The sequence below is a fragment of the Monodon monoceros genome, unplaced genomic scaffold, assembly GCF_005190385.1.
Source record: "Monodon monoceros isolate NGI ecotype Baffin Bay Population unplaced genomic scaffold, NGI_Narwhal_1 Super_Scaffold_19, whole genome shotgun sequence".
Taxonomy (NCBI): domain Eukaryota; kingdom Metazoa; phylum Chordata; class Mammalia; order Artiodactyla; family Monodontidae; genus Monodon; species Monodon monoceros.
This window is the reverse complement of record NW_021703775.1, coordinates 34,524,957-34,544,011: the sequence shown is the minus strand read 5'-3', so window position 1 is coordinate 34,544,011 and position 19,055 is coordinate 34,524,957. Positions and strand designations below refer to the sequence as shown.

The window sequence follows — 19,055 nt, the reverse complement described above, 5'->3', positions numbered from 1 at the left end:
CCCTGGTTAAGCAATGAACAAAGCACTGGACACTTTTTAGGTCAGAAGGGTAGGATGGAGTGCTCTGAACAGGCTTTTATGAACAACTCTGTATATGAGACACCACCATGAAAGTTAAAGAGAAAGTTGATCTGTGTTCACACTGCAATAGGATCAAGGTCCAGCCCGCTCCACCCATGGCCTAAAAGAGGGAAAACTTCTACTTATGCATGAATTTGTACAAGTGGGGTGTCTATACCAGGAGAGCACCACTGAGACTAGCAAGTTCTGGGCAGCTGCTTGTTTGCAATGAGTGGTGGACACCACAAAATCAGGCTCCACAACATCACTCACCCACCTGATGCAGGGTGTGCTGTTCCCACCAGGAGAGTCACTCTGGAGACGTGGCCCTCCCTCTAGAAGGCACCTGGGAAGAATTCAAAGAAAATGTCTGGAAGGACAGCATATTCGCCCTGCAGGACTGGGACTTGGAAGGCTGGTTCTAAGGTGAGAGAGGGAACTGACAGCAAGCATAGATCATTCTTAAAGTGATCTGATATTGCCATTTTAGAAAACTAAGGCCCAGGGAGATGAAGTCGACTGCTTAAAATCACAGTTTGCCATAATCCTGCTTCCTAGGCCAGGACTCTGCAGGAGAAAAACCAGGAGCAGGAGAAGGCAGCGTGAGAAGTAGAGGTGAGATGGGAGTTTCCGAGGATGCTGGAGAGGCACTGAAAGGCAGGGAGCTGGGCACTCCAGATACTTCACGTGTTTTCCAGGGATTATCCCAGTTTAGAGAGGATAATGAAGGCAACCTTCCAAGAAATTGAATTTTGCTTCAAGCATAAGGAAAAAAGATGCAGAAATAGAGAAGGGCCTATTCAATTTAGTTAGATGCCCAAAAAAGAGAAGGGCTGAGATGAAGTACTGTCTGGTGACCTTGGGAGGCTGTATGCAAATACAGTAGTCTGATGGAAGAATTGCAGGCAGTTCAGATCCATAGAGCTGTTTCCAGCAGAAAGTATGTTTTAAGTGAATAGAGATAAATTGATCATCTGTGGTATCTAAGAATGACATGGTTATCCAAAGACAGGTGCCAAAGGCCAACTTTGCCAGGCATGCCCAACACCCACACTCCCAACAGCCATTGGCTTGCAGAGATGACTCACCCATGGGTCCTGAGATTCTCCACCTTGCAGAGGACTGCTCATCCCTATGAAATGGGGAAGGGCAAGAGTCCCTAAGGGCCTCCATATTAGGTCAGCAAATGGGAATATGGACCATGAGAGGAATGGAGTGGGGACAATAAGGAGGATGAGGATGCTGGACCCCAAGTTCCCCTAAATGTATTGGGATCGCACTCATACGCTGAAGCAGGTACCTGAACAGTCCATGTGGAGGAGGGACAGTGCATGTATTTGGCTCCCTGGCGGGCAGGAAGCTGAACTGAGGCTGAACTGCAGAGTCGAGCCTGCGGCATCTGCGACCATCACGAAGGCTGAGGGGAACAGAGAGAGGGCACTGATTTCTGCAGTGCCACATACCTGCTATTGGGGCATGCATGGTTCTGCGAGGTAGACTCTTGTCCTCACAGCCAGACCCTCCAGTTTCTGGCCTCCTCTTCACCACCACACGCCCAAGAGGATGAGCGTCCTCCTTCCAATAACAGACCAGTAATTTAATGTGGGAGTTGTGGGTAGTAGTAGACACCAAGGCCAAGTGGAACCTGGCTTGGATCTGCTGCTAGGGAACTTTCTCTCCATCGCAGCCCACCCACTCCCCTAGACCGTGTGCTGCAGCCATAAACAGCCCTTGAGTTTTAGTGACTGAAAACACAAAGGTTTACCTCATGCTCATCACTACATGTCTCTCTCAGGTCGGTGGAGAGTGTTGGGCTCTGCATCATCTTCATTCAAAGATCCAGGCTGATGGAGCCTCCATCGTTTAGAAAGTCACCAGTCACCCTGGCAGTAAGCACTCAATAAATGGACCTAGCGTTCTCATTCTGGAGTTGGTTCTGTTGAAGATGATGTAATCAGGGATAGGGAGGATGAGCATATTCAGCACAGGGCAGTGGGAAAGCCAGACAACAAAGGTTCAGGAGACTGATTCCCCCTTTTGAAACTGCCAGTTTCTAGCTATGTGACCTAGGACACCTCATACATGTTATGAACTGTTTCTGTGGCCTTGATTTTGGTCACTGTGATGATTAAATTATCCTCAGTGTGAGTGTGCATTAAGATGTAGGCTTTGACCATAAAAAGAAACGAAATTCAGTTATTTGTAGTGAGGTGGGTGGACCTAGAGACTGTCATACAGAGTGAAGTAAGTCAGAAAGAGAAAAACAAATACCGTATGCTAACACATATATATATATGGAATCTAAAAAAAAAAAAGGTTCTGAAGAACCTAGGGGCAGGACAGGAGTAAAGACGCAGACATAGAGAATGGACTTGAGGACACAGGGAGGGGGAAGGATAAGCTGGGACGAAGTGAGAGAGTGGCATGGACTTATATATACTACCAAACGTAAAACAGATAGCTAGTGGGAAGCAGACACACAGCACAGGGAGATCAGCTCCGTGCTTTGCGTCCACCTAGAGGGGTGGGATAGGGAGGGTGGGAGGGAGACACAAGAGGGAGGAGATATGGGGATATATGTTTATGTATAGCTGATTCACTTTGTTATAAAGCAGAAACTAACACACCATTGTAAAGCAATTATACTCCAATAAAGATGTTAAAAAATTGTTTTTAAAGATGTAGGCTTTGTCATCAGGCATAACACATTCTGGCTCTCAGTTCATTGGTGATTCTCAGGTCATTGGTGATGAGCCTGGTCATCTAGAGCTTTGGCCCAAGCAGGACTCAGGCTCCCCTCCATTCCCAGGTGGGAAGGAGCCAGGTGGCAGCCTTGTGTGGTCCTCGGACTCACGCTACACTCACTTGATCAACGAGAAATACCTGTAGCCATAGTATCCTGTGGCCTCTGGTCTCAAAAGGGTTCAATTTCTGCTGAAAACACTGTAAAAAGAAATCTCTCTGCTTGTCAAACAACACTTTGTAAGCTTCAGAGGGTGTGGACACTGAGACTTCCTTTCTTCTGTTCCTTTTCTGAAATGCAAAGGGCAGCTGATGGGCCAAGAGGCTGTTCCAGATCAAAGCCCTCCTGACAAGCTTCCCACGGACTTGCCAGCACACAGCCTCCTGAAGCACCAAGATGCCCGGGCCAGTCTTTCCAGTCAGGAGTCTCACCTGGACAGGAAGAACAGACAGGCTTCCTAAAAGCATTTGATAAAGCAGAAGAGAACACTTTTTAAAAATCAGACCTTTAAAAAGAGACGCTCTCAAACAGCGCTAGGAGAAGCGTGCATTGGAGAGCCTGGTTGGCAAGACATTTGGCAAAAAGTATCAAAAGCATCAAAAGTGCATCTGCCATTTGAGCTGGGAATTCCACTTCCAGGAACTTACCCCAAGGAAACAGTCTAAGATATGCCTAAAGACTGAGATGCCAGGGAATACATTACAGCCTATTTAGAATAGGGAAAAAGCTGGAAACAACTTAAAGGAGAGCAGCTTCAATAAATAAGTGTGATCATAAGGGGAATCTTACCTAGGCTGCCACTACAAGTGATGCCCCAAAATATTGTAAAATGAAAGAAAGGAGAAAAGAAAGGTGGGGGGAGAGGGAGAGGAAGGAAGGAAACAAACGAAATAGTATGTACCATAAAATCTTATTTTTGTAAAAATGTATGAAGGACACATTTCAAGAGGTAGTTGTGGGATTATGTGTAAATTTTATTGTCTTCCTTTTGCTGCTCAGTACGTTCTAATTTTTCTTTTCTTTCTTTTTTTTATTAATTTATCTTCAGGAAACATAAATACATTCAATCTTTCAACAAATATGTATTGAGTAACTACTAGGTATCAAGGGCTGTGCTAGGTTGGTACTGAGAGATAAGATTCCTGTCCACCAGAACTTTTGGTTTATTAATACTTGTACAATTTTTTTAAATTTTTAATTGTATCATTTAGTACTATAGTACAAATAGTACTAATCATACTACTTAGGTAATTTTCAGTCTAGAGTCCAGAAGGTGAGTTATACCAGAGGCTCTCCAAACGTTTTAGTCTACAAAGCACCTTGCAGTGCTGAAACCCGTGGCCCTCCTGCCTGTTTCTCCCACACCCTATTCCTGCTTGTCATGACAAACCAAGCAAAAGTTTTGGCAGGGCAGTAGGGAAAGCAAGACCTGCTTTTAGAGAAGGCTATACTTTTGTTAAATATCAAAAGGCATTACTAATTTGTGTGGAAAGCAGGATACCTGTGGTGAGAGATGGAACAATGGGATGAAGAGAAAGGGTGGCTGTGGTACCAGCCCTGCTGAGGCGTCTGGGTGGCTTTCAGAAAGTCATTAACGTCTCTGTGCCACACTTCCCTTGTGGGAACGTCTGCCCTGCCTGTATGTCTAATCGTATGAAAAGAGGAAAACATATCTGCCCTGTCTACCTGCATGGGGAGTTGCCCCAGGATGGGCCATGTTTATATCCCGTGGCCACAGCTGGTTGGACTGGGAGTGGACACCACCCTCACCCAGGCACAATCAGACTTCCTCTCCTGGGATTTTAGAATAAGCACCAGGAGGTTCAGGCTCAGTCTGGGTTCATTTTTTTTTTTTTTTTAACTTTACTCTTTGTATTAATACATCCCAACCTTTTTATTTTATTTTTTTACTGGAGTATAATTGCTTTACAATGTTGTGTTAGTTTCTGCTGTATAACAAAGTGAATCAGCTGTATGTATACATATGTCCCCATATACCCTCCCTCTTGGGCCTCCCTCCCACCCTCCCTATCCCACCCCTCTAGGTGGTCACAAAGCACTGAGCTGATCTCCCTGTGCTATGCTGCTGCTTCCCACTAGCTATCTATTTTACACGCCCTCAAGTCCATTCTCTACGTCTGCATCTTTATTCCTGTCCTGCCACTAGGTTCATCAGAACCTTTTTTTTCTTTTTTTAGATTCCATATATATGTGTTAGCATACGGTATTTGTTTTCCTCTTTCTGACTTACTTCACTCTGTATGACAGTCTCTAGGTCCACCCACCTCACTACAAATAACTCAATTTCGTTTCTTTTTATGGCTGAGTAATATTCCATTGTATATATGTGCCACATCTTTATCCATTCATCTGTCAATGTAAGGCCAGACACTATAAAACTCTTAGAGGAAAACATAGGCAGAACACTCTGTGACATAAATCACAGCAAGATCCTTTTTGACCCACCTCCTGGAGTAATGCAAATAAAAACAAAAATAAACAAATGGGACCTAATGAAATTTAAAAGCTTTTGCACAGCAGAGGAAACCATAAGCAAGATGAAAAGACAACCCTCAGAATGGGAGAAAATATTTGCAAATGAATCAACTGACAAAGGATTAATTTCCAAAATATACAAGCAAGTCATGCAGCTCAATATCAAAAAACAAACAACCCAATCCAAAAATGGGCAGAAGACCTAAATAGACATTTCTCCAAAGAAGATATACAGACTGCCAACAAACACATGAAAGGATGCTCAACATCACTAATCATTAGAGAAATGCAAATTAAAACTACAATGAGGTATCACCTCACACCAGTCAGAATGGCCATCATCAAAAAATCTACAAACAGTAAATGCTGGAGAGGGTGTGGAGAAAAGGGAACCCTCTTGCACTGTTGGTGGGAATGTAAATTGATACAGCTACTATGGAGAACAGTATGGAGGTTCCTTAAAAAACTAAAAATAGAACTACCATATGACCCAGCAATCCCACCCCTGGGCATATACCCTGAGAAAACCATAATTCAAAAAGAGTCATGTACCACACTGTTCATGGCAGCTCTATTTACAATAGCCAGGACATGGAAGCAACCTAAATGTCCATCGACAGATGAATGGGTTGATTTTTTGAAAGGAAGAAATGAAAAACCTTAGTTTCTGGGCTTGGCCAGAAAGGAAGCTGGCCAGAGAAGAAGCTGGGCTACAGAAGAACAGAGCAGCTTGCTGGGAGAGGCAGAGCTGAGAGACAATCCTGACGGATTTCCAGTTCCTGAACCCTGGCCTGGCCTGGCCTGAGGCTGAGCTTTATGCCCATCTTCAAGTCTAAGGAAATGCTTTTATCTTTTTACCATAAATTCCCCAATTTTACTCATGCTAGCTTAAATGGTCTCGGCTTCTCATAACTGAAGAGCTCTAATGAATACCCTTGCTCACAAAGCTTCTATGAAAATCAGATAGATTCATTTTACAGAAAACATTTGAAAACTCCTTTTAAAAGACTCCTGAATTTGCAGTTAGGGCAGGATCTCAGGTTCTGACTTTTTTTTTTTAATCCCCAAATTCAAAAAATTCTGCTGATTTCAATCCCACCCTCACCACAGGTTCAAAAGTGCATGTTGTATTCAATGTCTGGGTTTTCAGAGGGGAGTTGCTGTACCACAAAGTAACATGATCCTTGGATTCTGTATTACAGTCGATAACCCTGGCTGCTCTATCAACAGGCCCCCAATTCTCAGTGATTTGCAAAATAAAAAGTTAATGCCCACTTCCTGTCAAAGTTCAAGGGTGTTGGCAAGGAAGCTGTGCTCCACGCCGTTATCTGGGAACCTAGGTTTCTTCTACCAAGTGCTCTTGCCACTTGGCATACCTTACTTCCAGAGTCTCAGAGTTCTCCACCGGATCCTCTGTACCCAGCCAGCAGATAAGGGAAGAGCAAGTGAGAACACAGAGATCTCCTGGGATGTTGTTAAGAATCCAGGCCTGAAAATGGCAGACTTTATTTCCGTTCATATGCCACTAGTATTCAGAACTCAGTCACGTAGCCCCACCTAACTATGAGAGAGGCTGGGAAAATATAGGCCACCCACATGTCCATAAGGAAGAGGAAATGCTAGTGAACATAGCAGTCCCTGCCTCCATTGTTCAGCCCTTCTTCCCCAACTCCTGTTTGGAGTTGTCTCTGGCCTGCTGTCATGGAACCAATAATCCAGAGACTGGCAAACGGCCTGTGGGTTAAATCCAACCCATGCCTGTTTTTGTAAATAAAGTTTTATTGGAACACAACCATGCCCATATTGTCTTTGGCGGCGTTCCTGTGATAATGGCAGTGTTGAACAATTTTGACGGAGCCCACAGTAACCCACAATGCCTGAACCATTTACTATCCAGACCTTTACAGAAAAATTTGACAATTCCTGCAAAAATACATCAGCTTTCCAAATTCCAAAAGTGTGTTGATCTCTCTGAACTGTGACTTTTCTTCTGTTTCTTTCCCCTTGTGGTACAGCATGCTGCGCTGGGCAAACCAGTGGATAAGACCACCTCTGGAGAAGAGTTCCGATGTGCTGGGGAAGAACTTGGATGCTCGCTTATTCCTCGGGTCATTGGGGCATTTTGGTCATTTTCGTAACATTGCTGAAGTTTTCCATGTTTTTAGGTTTAAGGAAACTTTCTGAATTTAATTCTTTTCACTTATTCAACTTCCAAATGAAGTTCCCATATCACTTGGAAGTTTTATGTTTTCAAAAATGGAAGAGAAAGCAGACAATGTGACTGTGGTCAACTAAATGACAAAAAAAAAAAAATGGTATAGGAAAAGCAAAAATTGGAAAGAGAGCTGAGAAATGTTATGACAAGTCTCACAAACTGCAACCCCAACTCTACCCCTGTAAAATCATCTTATTGTTGCTACTGAAAAAAAGACTAACTGCAAATACGATTTATTGCATAAGTTGTGCTATCTTTGTAAATTCAAAGATTATACGTCACTTAGGTCATTTTTAACTAACAATAGCTATTGTTGCTTCATTTTCCTTTATTATATATAACGTTATTAAACTTTGCTCTATGATCAAGGCCTCTTGGATCCTTTATTTAATAAAGATTTTGAGACTTCAAAAGAGCCTGCCTCGGCTTCCCTGGTGGCGCAGTGGTTGGGAGTCCGCCTGCCGATGCGGGGGACGCGGATTCGTGCCCGGTCTGGGAGGGTCTCACGTGCCGCGGGGCGGCTGGGCCCGTGGGCCATGGCTGCTGGACCTGTGCGTCCGGAGCCTGTGCTCCGCGGCGGGGGAGGCCGCGGCAGTGAGAGGCCCGCATACCACAAAAAAAAAAAAAAAAAAAAGAGCCTGCCTCCCCTCTCTGATGGCCTCTTCTTCCCTGGAGTTTATGTGATTCACTGCAGCACCATCCAACTACTGGCTGCTCTGCCGAGCCCTTCTGCGGTGTTTCTAAGGACATAGGTTTGGTTTCTAAAACACCAACACCTCCCCGCCTCTCCCAGTGCTCAGCAAAAGTTTCCACCTTCTGGTTTGGGGCTTTGGCCAGAACCCACGCCCTGTTCGCAGATGCGCCGGAAGGGAGCCCAGGCCCTCTGGTGGAGGCACTGTCTTCTCAGCCCATGGAGTGGCTGGTGGGAGGTGATGTGGACACTGCCCCCCGAAAGTCACCAGGAGACTCTGGAGTTGGGGGCTGGAAGATTTGCAGACTCTTCTCTGGGCTCCACCTGAAAGAGAAGTTCTAGGCTATGAAGCTTGTGACGACTTCTTGTTTCCTGCTTTGTGAGTCTTTTTCACTAATCCCCCTTTTTCATAGATCACAGGGCCATCTGAGATCAGAGCATCCCGGCATTCCAGCTGAGACCAGGGGAAATCTCTCTCTCCTCTGCCCCCAGAGGGTCCTGGTAAAATGTAAGCTTCATGAAGACAGGGACGTTTGTCTCTTCACTGATGGATTCTAGAACAGTCCTAGTACATATTAGGTGCTCAATAACTATTTGCTGAATGAATGGCTCTTAGATGACTGACCAAATGGCACTGGGGAATGACTCTGTGTCTGCTTACTGATGATTCTTTTTTCATTTCTTAGACAAAAAACAAAAGCAAGAAGAAAAAACAAAACACAGGTTTTACTCAGGTAATATTTACACACAAAGAAACGTACAGGTCTTCAGTGCACAATTTGATGAGCTTTGAAGATATATATTCCCTATGCAACCAATATTCCAATCAAGATTTATAATATTTCCATCACACCAGAAAATAACAGTGCCTTTTATTAATCAGCTTGGGGTCCTACCTTATATTATGTATTCCCCTTTAGAGTTCTCATTTCATTGTATCTTATTATACGAACTCATGTCAGCCTTCACCTACCAAAGTATAAGCTCAGTGAAGTTGGGGACACCATGACTCATCACGGCCTCTCTAGAGCCAGGTGGCTAAATAAATGTTAAAGAATGCACTCCTGGATAATCTGAAGATAAGGCTTACAACAAAGATGCACTGGGGTGCATGTGACCTATTTCTGAGTGAAGTGCTGGGTGGAGAGCACAGAGAGAAAATACAGGGTGGAGGAGAAGGAAAAGCCAGCTAAGTTGAAGACAGAACAGAACAGAGTTCAAGAAGTGCCAGACAATGGGACACACAGAGACCTCATAATTTTGTCGCAGGTCAGATCTACTTGCAAGCAAAAGGATTCCCTTCCCAATCATTCAATGAAAGATTAGCATGCTTCATCTCCACACCAAAACCCACACCCCAGGTTTGCTAGTTAACAGTGCTTTGCACCCCCAGTGGATGTTCAACACTAGCTTCTTCAATAGAATTTATTGAATACCTGTCTTATCCCACGATACAGCTGTACCTGACCCAAACAACTAGGACCCAAAGGACCCTTCAGGAAATGGACTAAGATCTGGAACCAACCAATGGTGCAGAATAGGGGCTTGGGAGCCAGTTGACTGCATTCAACTTCCAGCACCACTACTAGATTTGCGCCTCTGGGCATGTTATTTAACATCTCTGTTCCACAGTGTTTGCATTTGTAAAGGAGGATGACCAGAGGGACAAGCTTCTTGTGAGGATTAATGAAAACAAAGTACATAAAGAGCTTAACACAGCCTAGCGTATACTAAGCACGCAACGACGGTTCTCATTATTAGCAACTCTTGGAAAGTGAGCCTGACAAGAACACCCCCAGCTGCAGGAGCTGAGCAAAAAGTATCTCATCCATTCTGGGGTCAGCTACAGTATTGAGAAGATGTGGCCTCAGCAGGTCATAGTCCCAGCAGAGAGGGGACCTTGGAGAATCTGAAGGAGGCAGCAGAACAGCCCAACGAGCAGGGACAGAAAAAGCTTGGAATTCAGGGGCAGTGGAGATGGAAGATGAGCCTGGGAGAAATACTTAAAGAAAGGGTGGAAACTGAAAATAAGTGACTTGTCCAGAAATGTGGAGGCAGTTCTGCCTTCAAACCTAATACATCCAATTCCTTCCCCCCTTGTTTTTCTAATTAGGCTACTGGTACACAGAAGGTATGTGCTCAATACTGGTACACGCACAAATACATCACGTGTTTGTCATGAGGAAAAGATTATGGTAATTAACACAGAATATTGAAAATACAAATGGAGGAAAAAGAATTTGTGATACATTTCCACGTTAGTGGTTCCCTGATAAAACGTGACTCTCAGCTCTATAAATCAGACTGATGGTGAAATGCAAGTGTAAGTTGGTAAGGACTATGAGGGCTGGGGTCTGGAAACTTGAGCTAAGCATCACTGCATCCCTAGATCAGAGCAAAGCAGGGAGGGAAGAGGCATGTCTTGGATGAGAAGCTGGTTCCATGTAATTTTTTTCCTTTTTCAGGCCACTTTCTCAATATCACAATGATTAATTATCCATTTCTATACTCCCTATTAGAAGGACTCCCTCCAGGGAAAAAGCAGTTGATGTTTAAAAAAATGTAGTCCTTTAAAGGCTTAGGCCTATGACTGTCCCCTCTGTGATGTTCTAAAAATGCTTCCCTTGGCAGTTCAGCTATGACTCACATGGCTCAGAATGGCATTTCAGGGAAATTGTTTTTCTCTGTCTCTGAAACTAGGCCTACAGTCTAGTCTCTGTTCTTGGTTTCTCTTGTTCAGCTGATAAGGCTTTATGGTGCCATCTTGGTGAAGGAATCAGAGTTATATCTGCAAATAGAACCCCTCCACTACATCATGTGTCCCATTTGCTGTGTCAGAAGCCAAGGCTGAGGGCTCCCGCTTCTTGGTGAGTAGGCCTGGGACAATCTCTCTGGGCCCCAAAATTCCTGGTTGTCCTTCTCCACTGGGGTGGGCTGTTGCAGGCACCCGTGGGAGCAGGTGGCACTGCATCCTCCCTGGCACATTCAACCTTTGGCTTAACACAGAAGCCATCTGACTTGGAGAGTGAAGAAGGGATTCCTTCCCCAAGGGATTTGTTTAGCTGGCAGCAGTTCTGGTTAGAAATTTACCTGTTGGCACAGAAAGAAAAGAACAGAGTAATTCTGTCAAAGCTGTACAATCAAACTGGTCAGCCCTCTCTGAATGAAGGCCTAATGTTGGAGTTAGCTCCGTGCCCCATCAGCAGGAACAAGTGGACCTATTATTGTATAAGAACAATTACCTGCATGCCAGGAGGCAGCGTGCTGCAGTGGAACCAACATGCTTTGCTTGTGTCCCATCACTGCCACTTTCCTGATAAGTGATCTTGAGAAAGTTATGTCAACTCTCCATGCTTCAATTTTCTTATCTATGAAATAGAACTAGTAAAACCAGCCTCATGGGGTTTGGGGAGATGATTAAATGAGACGAGTCATGGAAAGTGGGCTGCAAAGTGCTTGACACATAGTAGGCCCTCATTATTGTTAGTTTCTCAACATATGTCTCTCCCCTGTTCCTTTCCCTTTCCTGCTGGCTCTCACAAAGGCAAGGAGAATGGAAAGAAATAAAAGTTATGAAGAATGAAAGGGTAACACAGGCAGGCAGGAAGACAGAGCTGGCAGGAAAAGTCTGATAAGGAAAGCTCAGGACATTCAGAAACCAGAACAATGATGGTGTTTTGTGTACTAGTAGGTTCTGCAGCGGATATCTGTGTATTTTTTCTGTCTGCTGAATGTCCTTCCTCCCTGTTTAAGTTTTCTGTTGCTGCATAACAAATTACTCCGAAACTTAGCAGCTTAAAGCAATGTACATTGATGACCTCACAGTTCCTATGGGTCAGGAATGTGAGTGTAGCTTAGCTGGATCGTCCAGCTCAGGGTCTCTCACAGGCTGCAATCAAGGAGTTGCCCAGGGCTGCCCTCACTCAAGGTTCAGGTGGGAAACATCCACTCCCAAGCTCTGTCAGTGGTTATTGGCAGGACTCAGGTCCTTGTGGGCTATTGGATTGAGGGTCTTAGTTCCTTACTGGCTATTGGCCAGAGGTGGTCCTCAGTTTCTTGCCACATGAGCCTTTCCATAGGGCAGCTTATAACATGGGAGCTGGCTTCATCCGAGTGAGCAAGGGAAAAAGGGGGAATCACAGACTTCAGTAAAATAATGTCAGAAGGAATATCCCATCACATTTGCCATATTCTATTCATTAGAAGTGAATCGCTAGGTCAAGCTCACACTCAAGGGGAGGGGATTACATGAAGGCCTAGACATCAGGAAGTGGTGATCTCTGGGAACCTAGAAGGCTGATTACCTCACTGCCCTTCTGGTGAGAGCAACCCTCCTCCCTCTATAAAGGCACACATGATTCTGGTAAGATCACTCTCCATAATACCTGCCATCCCCACCCCACCCCACACTGGGATAACATGAGACCCAGGTCATCAATCATCACCACACATCCAGTTGGCCACAGTGATTGGTCCAAGAAGTAGCCATGTGACCCAAGCTGGGCCAATCAGAGTCTTTCCCTGGGATTTATATATACTGAAACAAGGAGACAGAAGTTCTCTCTTTCATCTGAAATCACTAACATGGAATGATGTAGCCTGGCCATATCCTCTACCAACCATAAAAAAAGAACTCCAGTTGTACCAGGAACAATTAAAGACATCACATTTTGAAGCAGAGACAAAAGATCTGAGATTTAAAAGAGAGCACAAATAAACTAATGACATTTGTTTTTCACCCTTGAAGCTAGTTCCACCCCTGAAAGCTAATGTAACTCCCTTTTTCACTTGAGATAGTTTAAATTGGGTTATGTCTCCTGAAGCAAAAAGAAACTTGGTTAATTCAGCCTCAGTTTTTGCATCTGTAAAATCAAGGATCTAAACCAAATGATCTCCATGGCTTTCTCCACGTTTCAAATTCTAAGATTTGGACTTGAACCGTCTGATCATTTATCAAGAAATAGATTCTTCAGAAATGGGGAAAGAGTAGAAGGAGCAGCCTGAAGGAAGAGGAGTGCATAAGGGGGTCAGGGGCACTTCTATGACCTATGGAATCCAAAGACCAAGTCTTCCTTCTTCATAATTTAGCAAGGCTCCAAGTTTTAACTCAGAACCTTAAGAATGCCTTAGTGATCTAGGGTAAGACTCAGACATTTGCTTCTTCCACATGCTGCTGGAGCCATGATAATACTGTCTCAGGGACATGGGCTTTAGAGGCAGTAGCCCTGGGCTTAATAATTCTAATAATAAAACAATAATATCTAATGATTACTGAGTGTGTACTACACACATGGCAATATCTTACATCCCAGCTTCTTGACTTACTAGGTATGTGACCTTAGGCAAGTGACTTACCCTCCAGAAGCCTCTGCTTCTTCATCTGTAAAGTGGGGGTAATAATAGTTCCTTCTCACAGGGCTGTTGTGAGCACTCCTATGAGTCAATGGAGGTAAAACACCAAGCACAGTGCCTGGCATGTGCTATTCTTCTTCAAACGTTCTTCTTTGCCTTTTACACCCAGCTTAAATATCCTCCATTCCACAAACTGTCCCCAGTTGCCCTCCACCTCCTCTGTGCTCCCACAGCAATTTACTTCTGCCTGCTTTTCTAGCCCTATGGCCCTGCAATATATTCACCTATTCACCTAGTTATCACTCCTGGCCGAGCATACCTTATTTATCTTTGGGTTCCTGAGGTCTAGATCCATGCCAAACACACAGTAGGATCTCAACAGATCCAAATGGGTTGATAAGCACAATATATATCAGCCTCTCAAGCAAAGGAGCAGACAGTCTGATTGGAAGCAGGACACACCCAACCAGAACACTGCCTTGTTGGGCATTTAGGATTTTTGTCAGGCGAAATTCTGATGTGTGTCTGTAAAACTACTCCTCCAATGAAACCACAATTTCTCAAGTGAAAAGTAGTCATTCCTCACAACTGGCAGGAGAACCCATCAGTAGCCAGTGTGGAGCCCAGTGTTAACGGGTGTGGTGCAGCTGGTTTGGAAGCCTACCAAAGAGACAGCAAGTAAACATGACGGTTGCCTGGGTGCACAAACACCAAACCAGCTTCTCATCACCTCATCCCTGAGACAGTCCAGTCACAGCATCTGTGACACCCACAAGTGGTTACTTGTCAGCTCCTGTCAAGTGCAGCAGCAAGGGCCAACCACCCCCAAAATGCAGATCTTAAGGACAAAAACACAATAACAGCAGTTTTTATAGGAAGCTAAGCAGTGTGTGTGTGTGCTTGTGTGCGAGTGTTCAGAAAAAGTGGTCATTTTCTAAGGTGAGTATAAGACAAGGGACTGTGTTAAAAGAGGAAATATTTCTCCCCTTCTAAGACCACATTCTTCTCTCTAGCTAGAGGCTAGGCAGGGCTAGAAGGGAAAATTGGTTAGAATTTTGCACCCACCCAACTAACTACAGAAAGACACCCTGGGGGACAGTCTGCTAGGCTACATGGAGCTGACCACATGGCACTTCATTACTCACTCATGTGGGTCTCAGGGAAGCAGTGTGAAGTGCTTTTGGAATCTATAAGGAGAGTGAGGAAGGAAATTGGAAGCATGCCTGGCTGGGGTGGCATGAATAGAGGAATAAAAGATTTTAAATACAATTTTATCCCCTTGTGTGGATTGGAATTCAACTACAGGGCATGGTAGAGCTTACAGGATTACGGTGGGTGGTCTCCCCCATGACAGGAATTCAGTAAAACTCTCTTACCCCCAATTCCTCTTCCCCATCTCTGTTTCTATTCATCCACTCATTCATTTATCTATACCCTGCCTGGTTCCCAAAAGCAATGCAGCCTCATATTCTACAGGCCCTAGGGAGCTACCAATGGTTTTTAAGCATGGGAGCTCCATGATCAAATATGACTTTTAGAGCATCTAGAATCAGTGATGAGGATGGAATTAGAGAAGACAGAGGCCAGCAGCCATCCAGATGTGTACTAACTAGTGGCTGTGGAGGAGAGAGGATAGAGATTATTTGAGAGGATAATCAGGATTTCTTGGCTGGGCCAGAATGTGGTTGGTGGAGAAAGAGCAAAAAATAACTAGAAATTTTCTTCTTTAGGTGATTTTGTGAATGATGACACTACCAAAGAAGATTGACAATACAGAGGAGGAGAATTTTGGAGAAGGGGAGATAAAAAGCACGAGGAACCACTTTAGTGAAAGATGCCATATAATGATATGTCCTGTTACCAGTGCAAGGGACAGATAATGTTGCTAACGAGGGTCATTTTTTGCTCCAATGATCTGTTGTGGGTTGACCTCCAGCTGCATCATGTGAGGTTGCTCTGGTCCACATCTACAGCTGGTCTTAGATGCTGATCGTGCCCCATGGTATGATCACTATGGTCACTACAGGAACTTTGAGAGTGTAGGAATGGGGCAGTACAAGCCTAAGCCCACCCCTTAGAGGCCACCCAGAAGACCTCTTTTACTGATAGTGGTCCCTGCGTGTACCACTTCCACATCTAAATATCTAGAGGTTGGACAGACATCCACTGGTAGTGGAAAACTGAGTACACCAGGGTAGGTAATCTGACTGTTGTGATCATCCTCAGGCCCTGCCTTGAGTCTCTGCTCAAATCTGACCTCCTAGCCTGAAGGATGGAGGGGGAAGAGGAATCCTTTCCAAGCAGCCTAGTCTTCTCTCTTTTCCCCCCAAACACCTTCTGCCCATCTCAGAGCCTCTGCTCCTCCTTCCTTGTCCCCAGAAAGCCTTCCTTTTCCATACTGGGCAAGTCTATTAGCCGGGCAGCTTCCTGAGTGGGAGAGTTGTTATCTGTTGGAGCAGTCTACCTCTGGACTTGGTAGGCTGTCTGTCTCTGTTTGCTGCACACATCGAAAGCTTTCGTTCAGCTTGGAAGTTTTTTTGTTTTGTTTTGTTTTGTATTGCTTATTTATTCTCACTTTGTTTTAAATAAAAGTTTGAGGGCTTCCCTGGTGGCGCAGTGGTTAAGAACCTGCCTGCCATTGCAGGGGACACGGGTTCGAGCCCTGATCTAGGAAGATCCCACATGCCGCAGAGCGACTAAGCCCATGCGCTGCAACTACTGAGCCTGTGCTCTAGAGCCCGCGAGCCACAACTACTGAGCCCACACATGCCACAACTACTGAAGCCCGTGCGCCTAGAGCCTGTGCTCCACAACAAGAGAAGCCACCGCAATGAGAAGCATGCGCACGCAAGGAAGAATAGCCCCCGCTCGCCGCAACTAGAGAAAGCCAGTGCGCAGCAACGAAGACCCAATGCAGCCAAAAATAAAATAAATTAAAGGGAGACCAGGCTAGGCGCGAGGACCTCGCGAGCTCCTCCACGTGGGCTCCCCTCCCCCCTGCGGTGACCCCCGCTCCCACCGACTGGCCCCGAAACGGTGGCGGCGGTTTGTGGTCGTTGGTCCCAGGCATTTAGGACAAACATTTGAAGACCCGAGGGGAACTGCAACCATGAATGAAGAAAATACAGATGGAACAAATGGATGCAGTAAAGTCCGAACTGGTACTCAGAATGAAGCAGCATTACTTGCTTTGATGGAGAAGACTGGATACAACATGGTTCAAGAAAATGGGCAAAGGAAGTTTGCTGGTCCGCCTCCAGGTTGGGAAGGTCCACCTCCACCTAGAGGCTGTGAAGTTTTTGTAGGAAAAATACCTCGTGATATGTATGAAGATGAATTAGTTCCTGTATTTGAAAGAGCTGGGAAGATATATGAATTTCGACTTACGATGGAATTTAGTGGTGAAAATCGAGGTTATGCTTTTGTGATGTGTACTACAAAAGAAGAAGCCCAGTTAGCCATCAGAATTCTTAATAATTATGAGATTCGACCAGGGAAGTTTATCGGTGTGTGTGTAAGCTTGGATAATTGCAGATTATTTATTGGAGTTATTCTGAAGGAAAAGAAGAAGGAAGAAATCTTGGATGAAATGAAGAAAGTTACAGAAGGAGTTGTAGATGTCATTGTTTACCCAAGCGCAACTGATAAGACCAAAATCGCAGTTTTGCGTTTGTTGAGTATGAATCTCACAGAGCTACTGCTATGGCTAGGAGAAAACTAATTCCAGGAACCTTCAAACTGTAGGGCCATACCATTCAGGTAGATTGGACTGACCCAGAGAAAGAGGTTGATGAGGAAACCACGCAGAGAGTTAAAGTTCTCTATGTATGAAATGTAATGATCTCAACTACAGAGGAAACAATTAAAGCAGAATTCAATAAATTCAAACCTGGTGCAGTTGAATGAGTAAAGAAACTTAGAGATTATGCTTTTGTTCACTTTTTCAACCGAGAAGATGCAGTGGCTGCTATGTCTGTTATGAATGGAAAATGCATTGATGGAGCAAGTATTGAGGTAACACTGGGAAAACCTGTAAATAAAGAAAACACTTGGAGACAGCATCTTAATGGTCAGATTAGCCCCAATTCAGAAAACCTGATTGTGTTTGCTAACAAAGAAGAGAGCCACCCAAAAACTCTAGGCATGGCACCAACTCTTCCAGCTTGTCTCAATGGCCAGCATGGCCCAAGCCTCCCTGAAATTGAAAGATGCGCTTATCCATTTTTTCCTGGAACAAATCTTACTCCAATTAGTATGTATTCTTTAAAATCCAATCATTTCAATTCTGAAGTAATGCATTTGGATTATTACTGCAACAAAAATAATTGGGCACCACCAGAGTATTATTTATATTCAACAACAAGTCAAGATGGGAAAGTACTCTTGGCATATAAAATCGTTATTCCTGCTATTGCAAATGGATCCCAGAGTTACTTCATGCCAGACAAACTCTGTACTACGTTGGAAGATGCAAAGGAACTGGCAGCCCAGTTTATGTTACTTCATTTGGACAGGGAACAAAATCTCTTCAGCCTGGACCTATGTAGAAGAATTTGGAGAAAATAAACAGGTCCTTTCTGATGTTGCTTGAGCTTATTCTCCTGCAGTTGATCTCATTCCTGTTGGCTTAATATTAAGTCCCATGACAACACTAAGTTAACATTCATTTTTAGCCCTCATTTATAGCACCAGGAAAATACAGAAAAAACTTTACCTGTGCATTAGATGACCTAATTTCTTCTGTTCCTAGAAACACCGTACATTTTATAAGTAATCACTTCATAGTCATTTTCACACCCTTGGCTTACACTACACCAAAGAACATAGCTGAGTTTTTGGAAAGTACAGGATTTACAAATTTGGTCTTTAGTACTCACACACATCTATAAACATTATAACTAATGAAGCAAGAAATTATTGATACGTAAAATGAATGTTTATTGTGGAACAGTAATATTTCAAATGTTGGTTTTTAAAGAAATAATTTGGTTTAATTTTTGGATTTTTCTGTACTGTAAGTTGATAATGGTTTCTTGAAGTTTATTTTATAAAGATGATTCATTTTACTGTTTTATGGTACCAGTAGGATTCTAATGTTAAATTGGTTTATTGGGTTGTATAAATGTTTACATTAGTATTTAAATAATGAAATATTCGAGAGTTTTTGCAGTCCAGGGGTAAATGTTTCTGCTGGCTTGATACCTAATACAGTTTCAAAAAAGAAGCAAATATGAATTCACTGTTTTATATCTTTTCTTCATGGATGACCCCTTAGTGTCAGTACCAAATTTAAAAGGAGCTTCATTGTGGATAGAGCAAGAGAAATCAGAGATTCCCTTTTTTGGTGGTCATAAAGATACAAAACAATTAACAGATATCCAAGAATGCATTCTAGTAAGATCTCTGAAGCATTCTGTCAGTGAAAATTTACGTAATACTGACTGATGAAACTATCAGGATTTGCAATGCAGTGAATGCTGAAACAGTCTTTACCAGCA

At 43.9% G+C, this 19,055-nt stretch overlaps 1 protein-coding gene and 1 long non-coding RNA gene across 5 annotated transcripts in view; one reads left to right on the top strand and one right to left on the bottom strand.

The window, feature by feature from the left end:
* The window catches only part of LOC114900515, a 36,960-nt gene that overhangs the window by 7,444 nt on the left and 10,461 nt on the right, over positions 1 to 19,055 (bottom strand). For 2 of the 4 annotated variants that reach the window (XR_003794854.1, XR_003794852.1), the window contains exon 3: positions 338 to 406. The exons of 1 other annotated variant lie outside the window; for it this stretch is intronic. This is a non-coding gene — a long non-coding RNA (uncharacterized LOC114900515). Of the gene's footprint in view, positions 1 to 337; positions 407 to 8,156; positions 8,887 to 19,055 lie in introns of those variants that run through there. One more of the 4 variants, XR_003794853.1, reaches the window with a different exon arrangement.
* Positions 16,658 to 18,123, top strand: LOC114900513 (probable RNA-binding protein 46). Its single transcript, XM_029231675.1, is given in 2 exon segments — positions 16,658 to 17,207; positions 17,210 to 18,123. Coding segments are annotated over 2 exon segments (1,455 nt in total). The 5' UTR covers positions 16,658 to 16,666.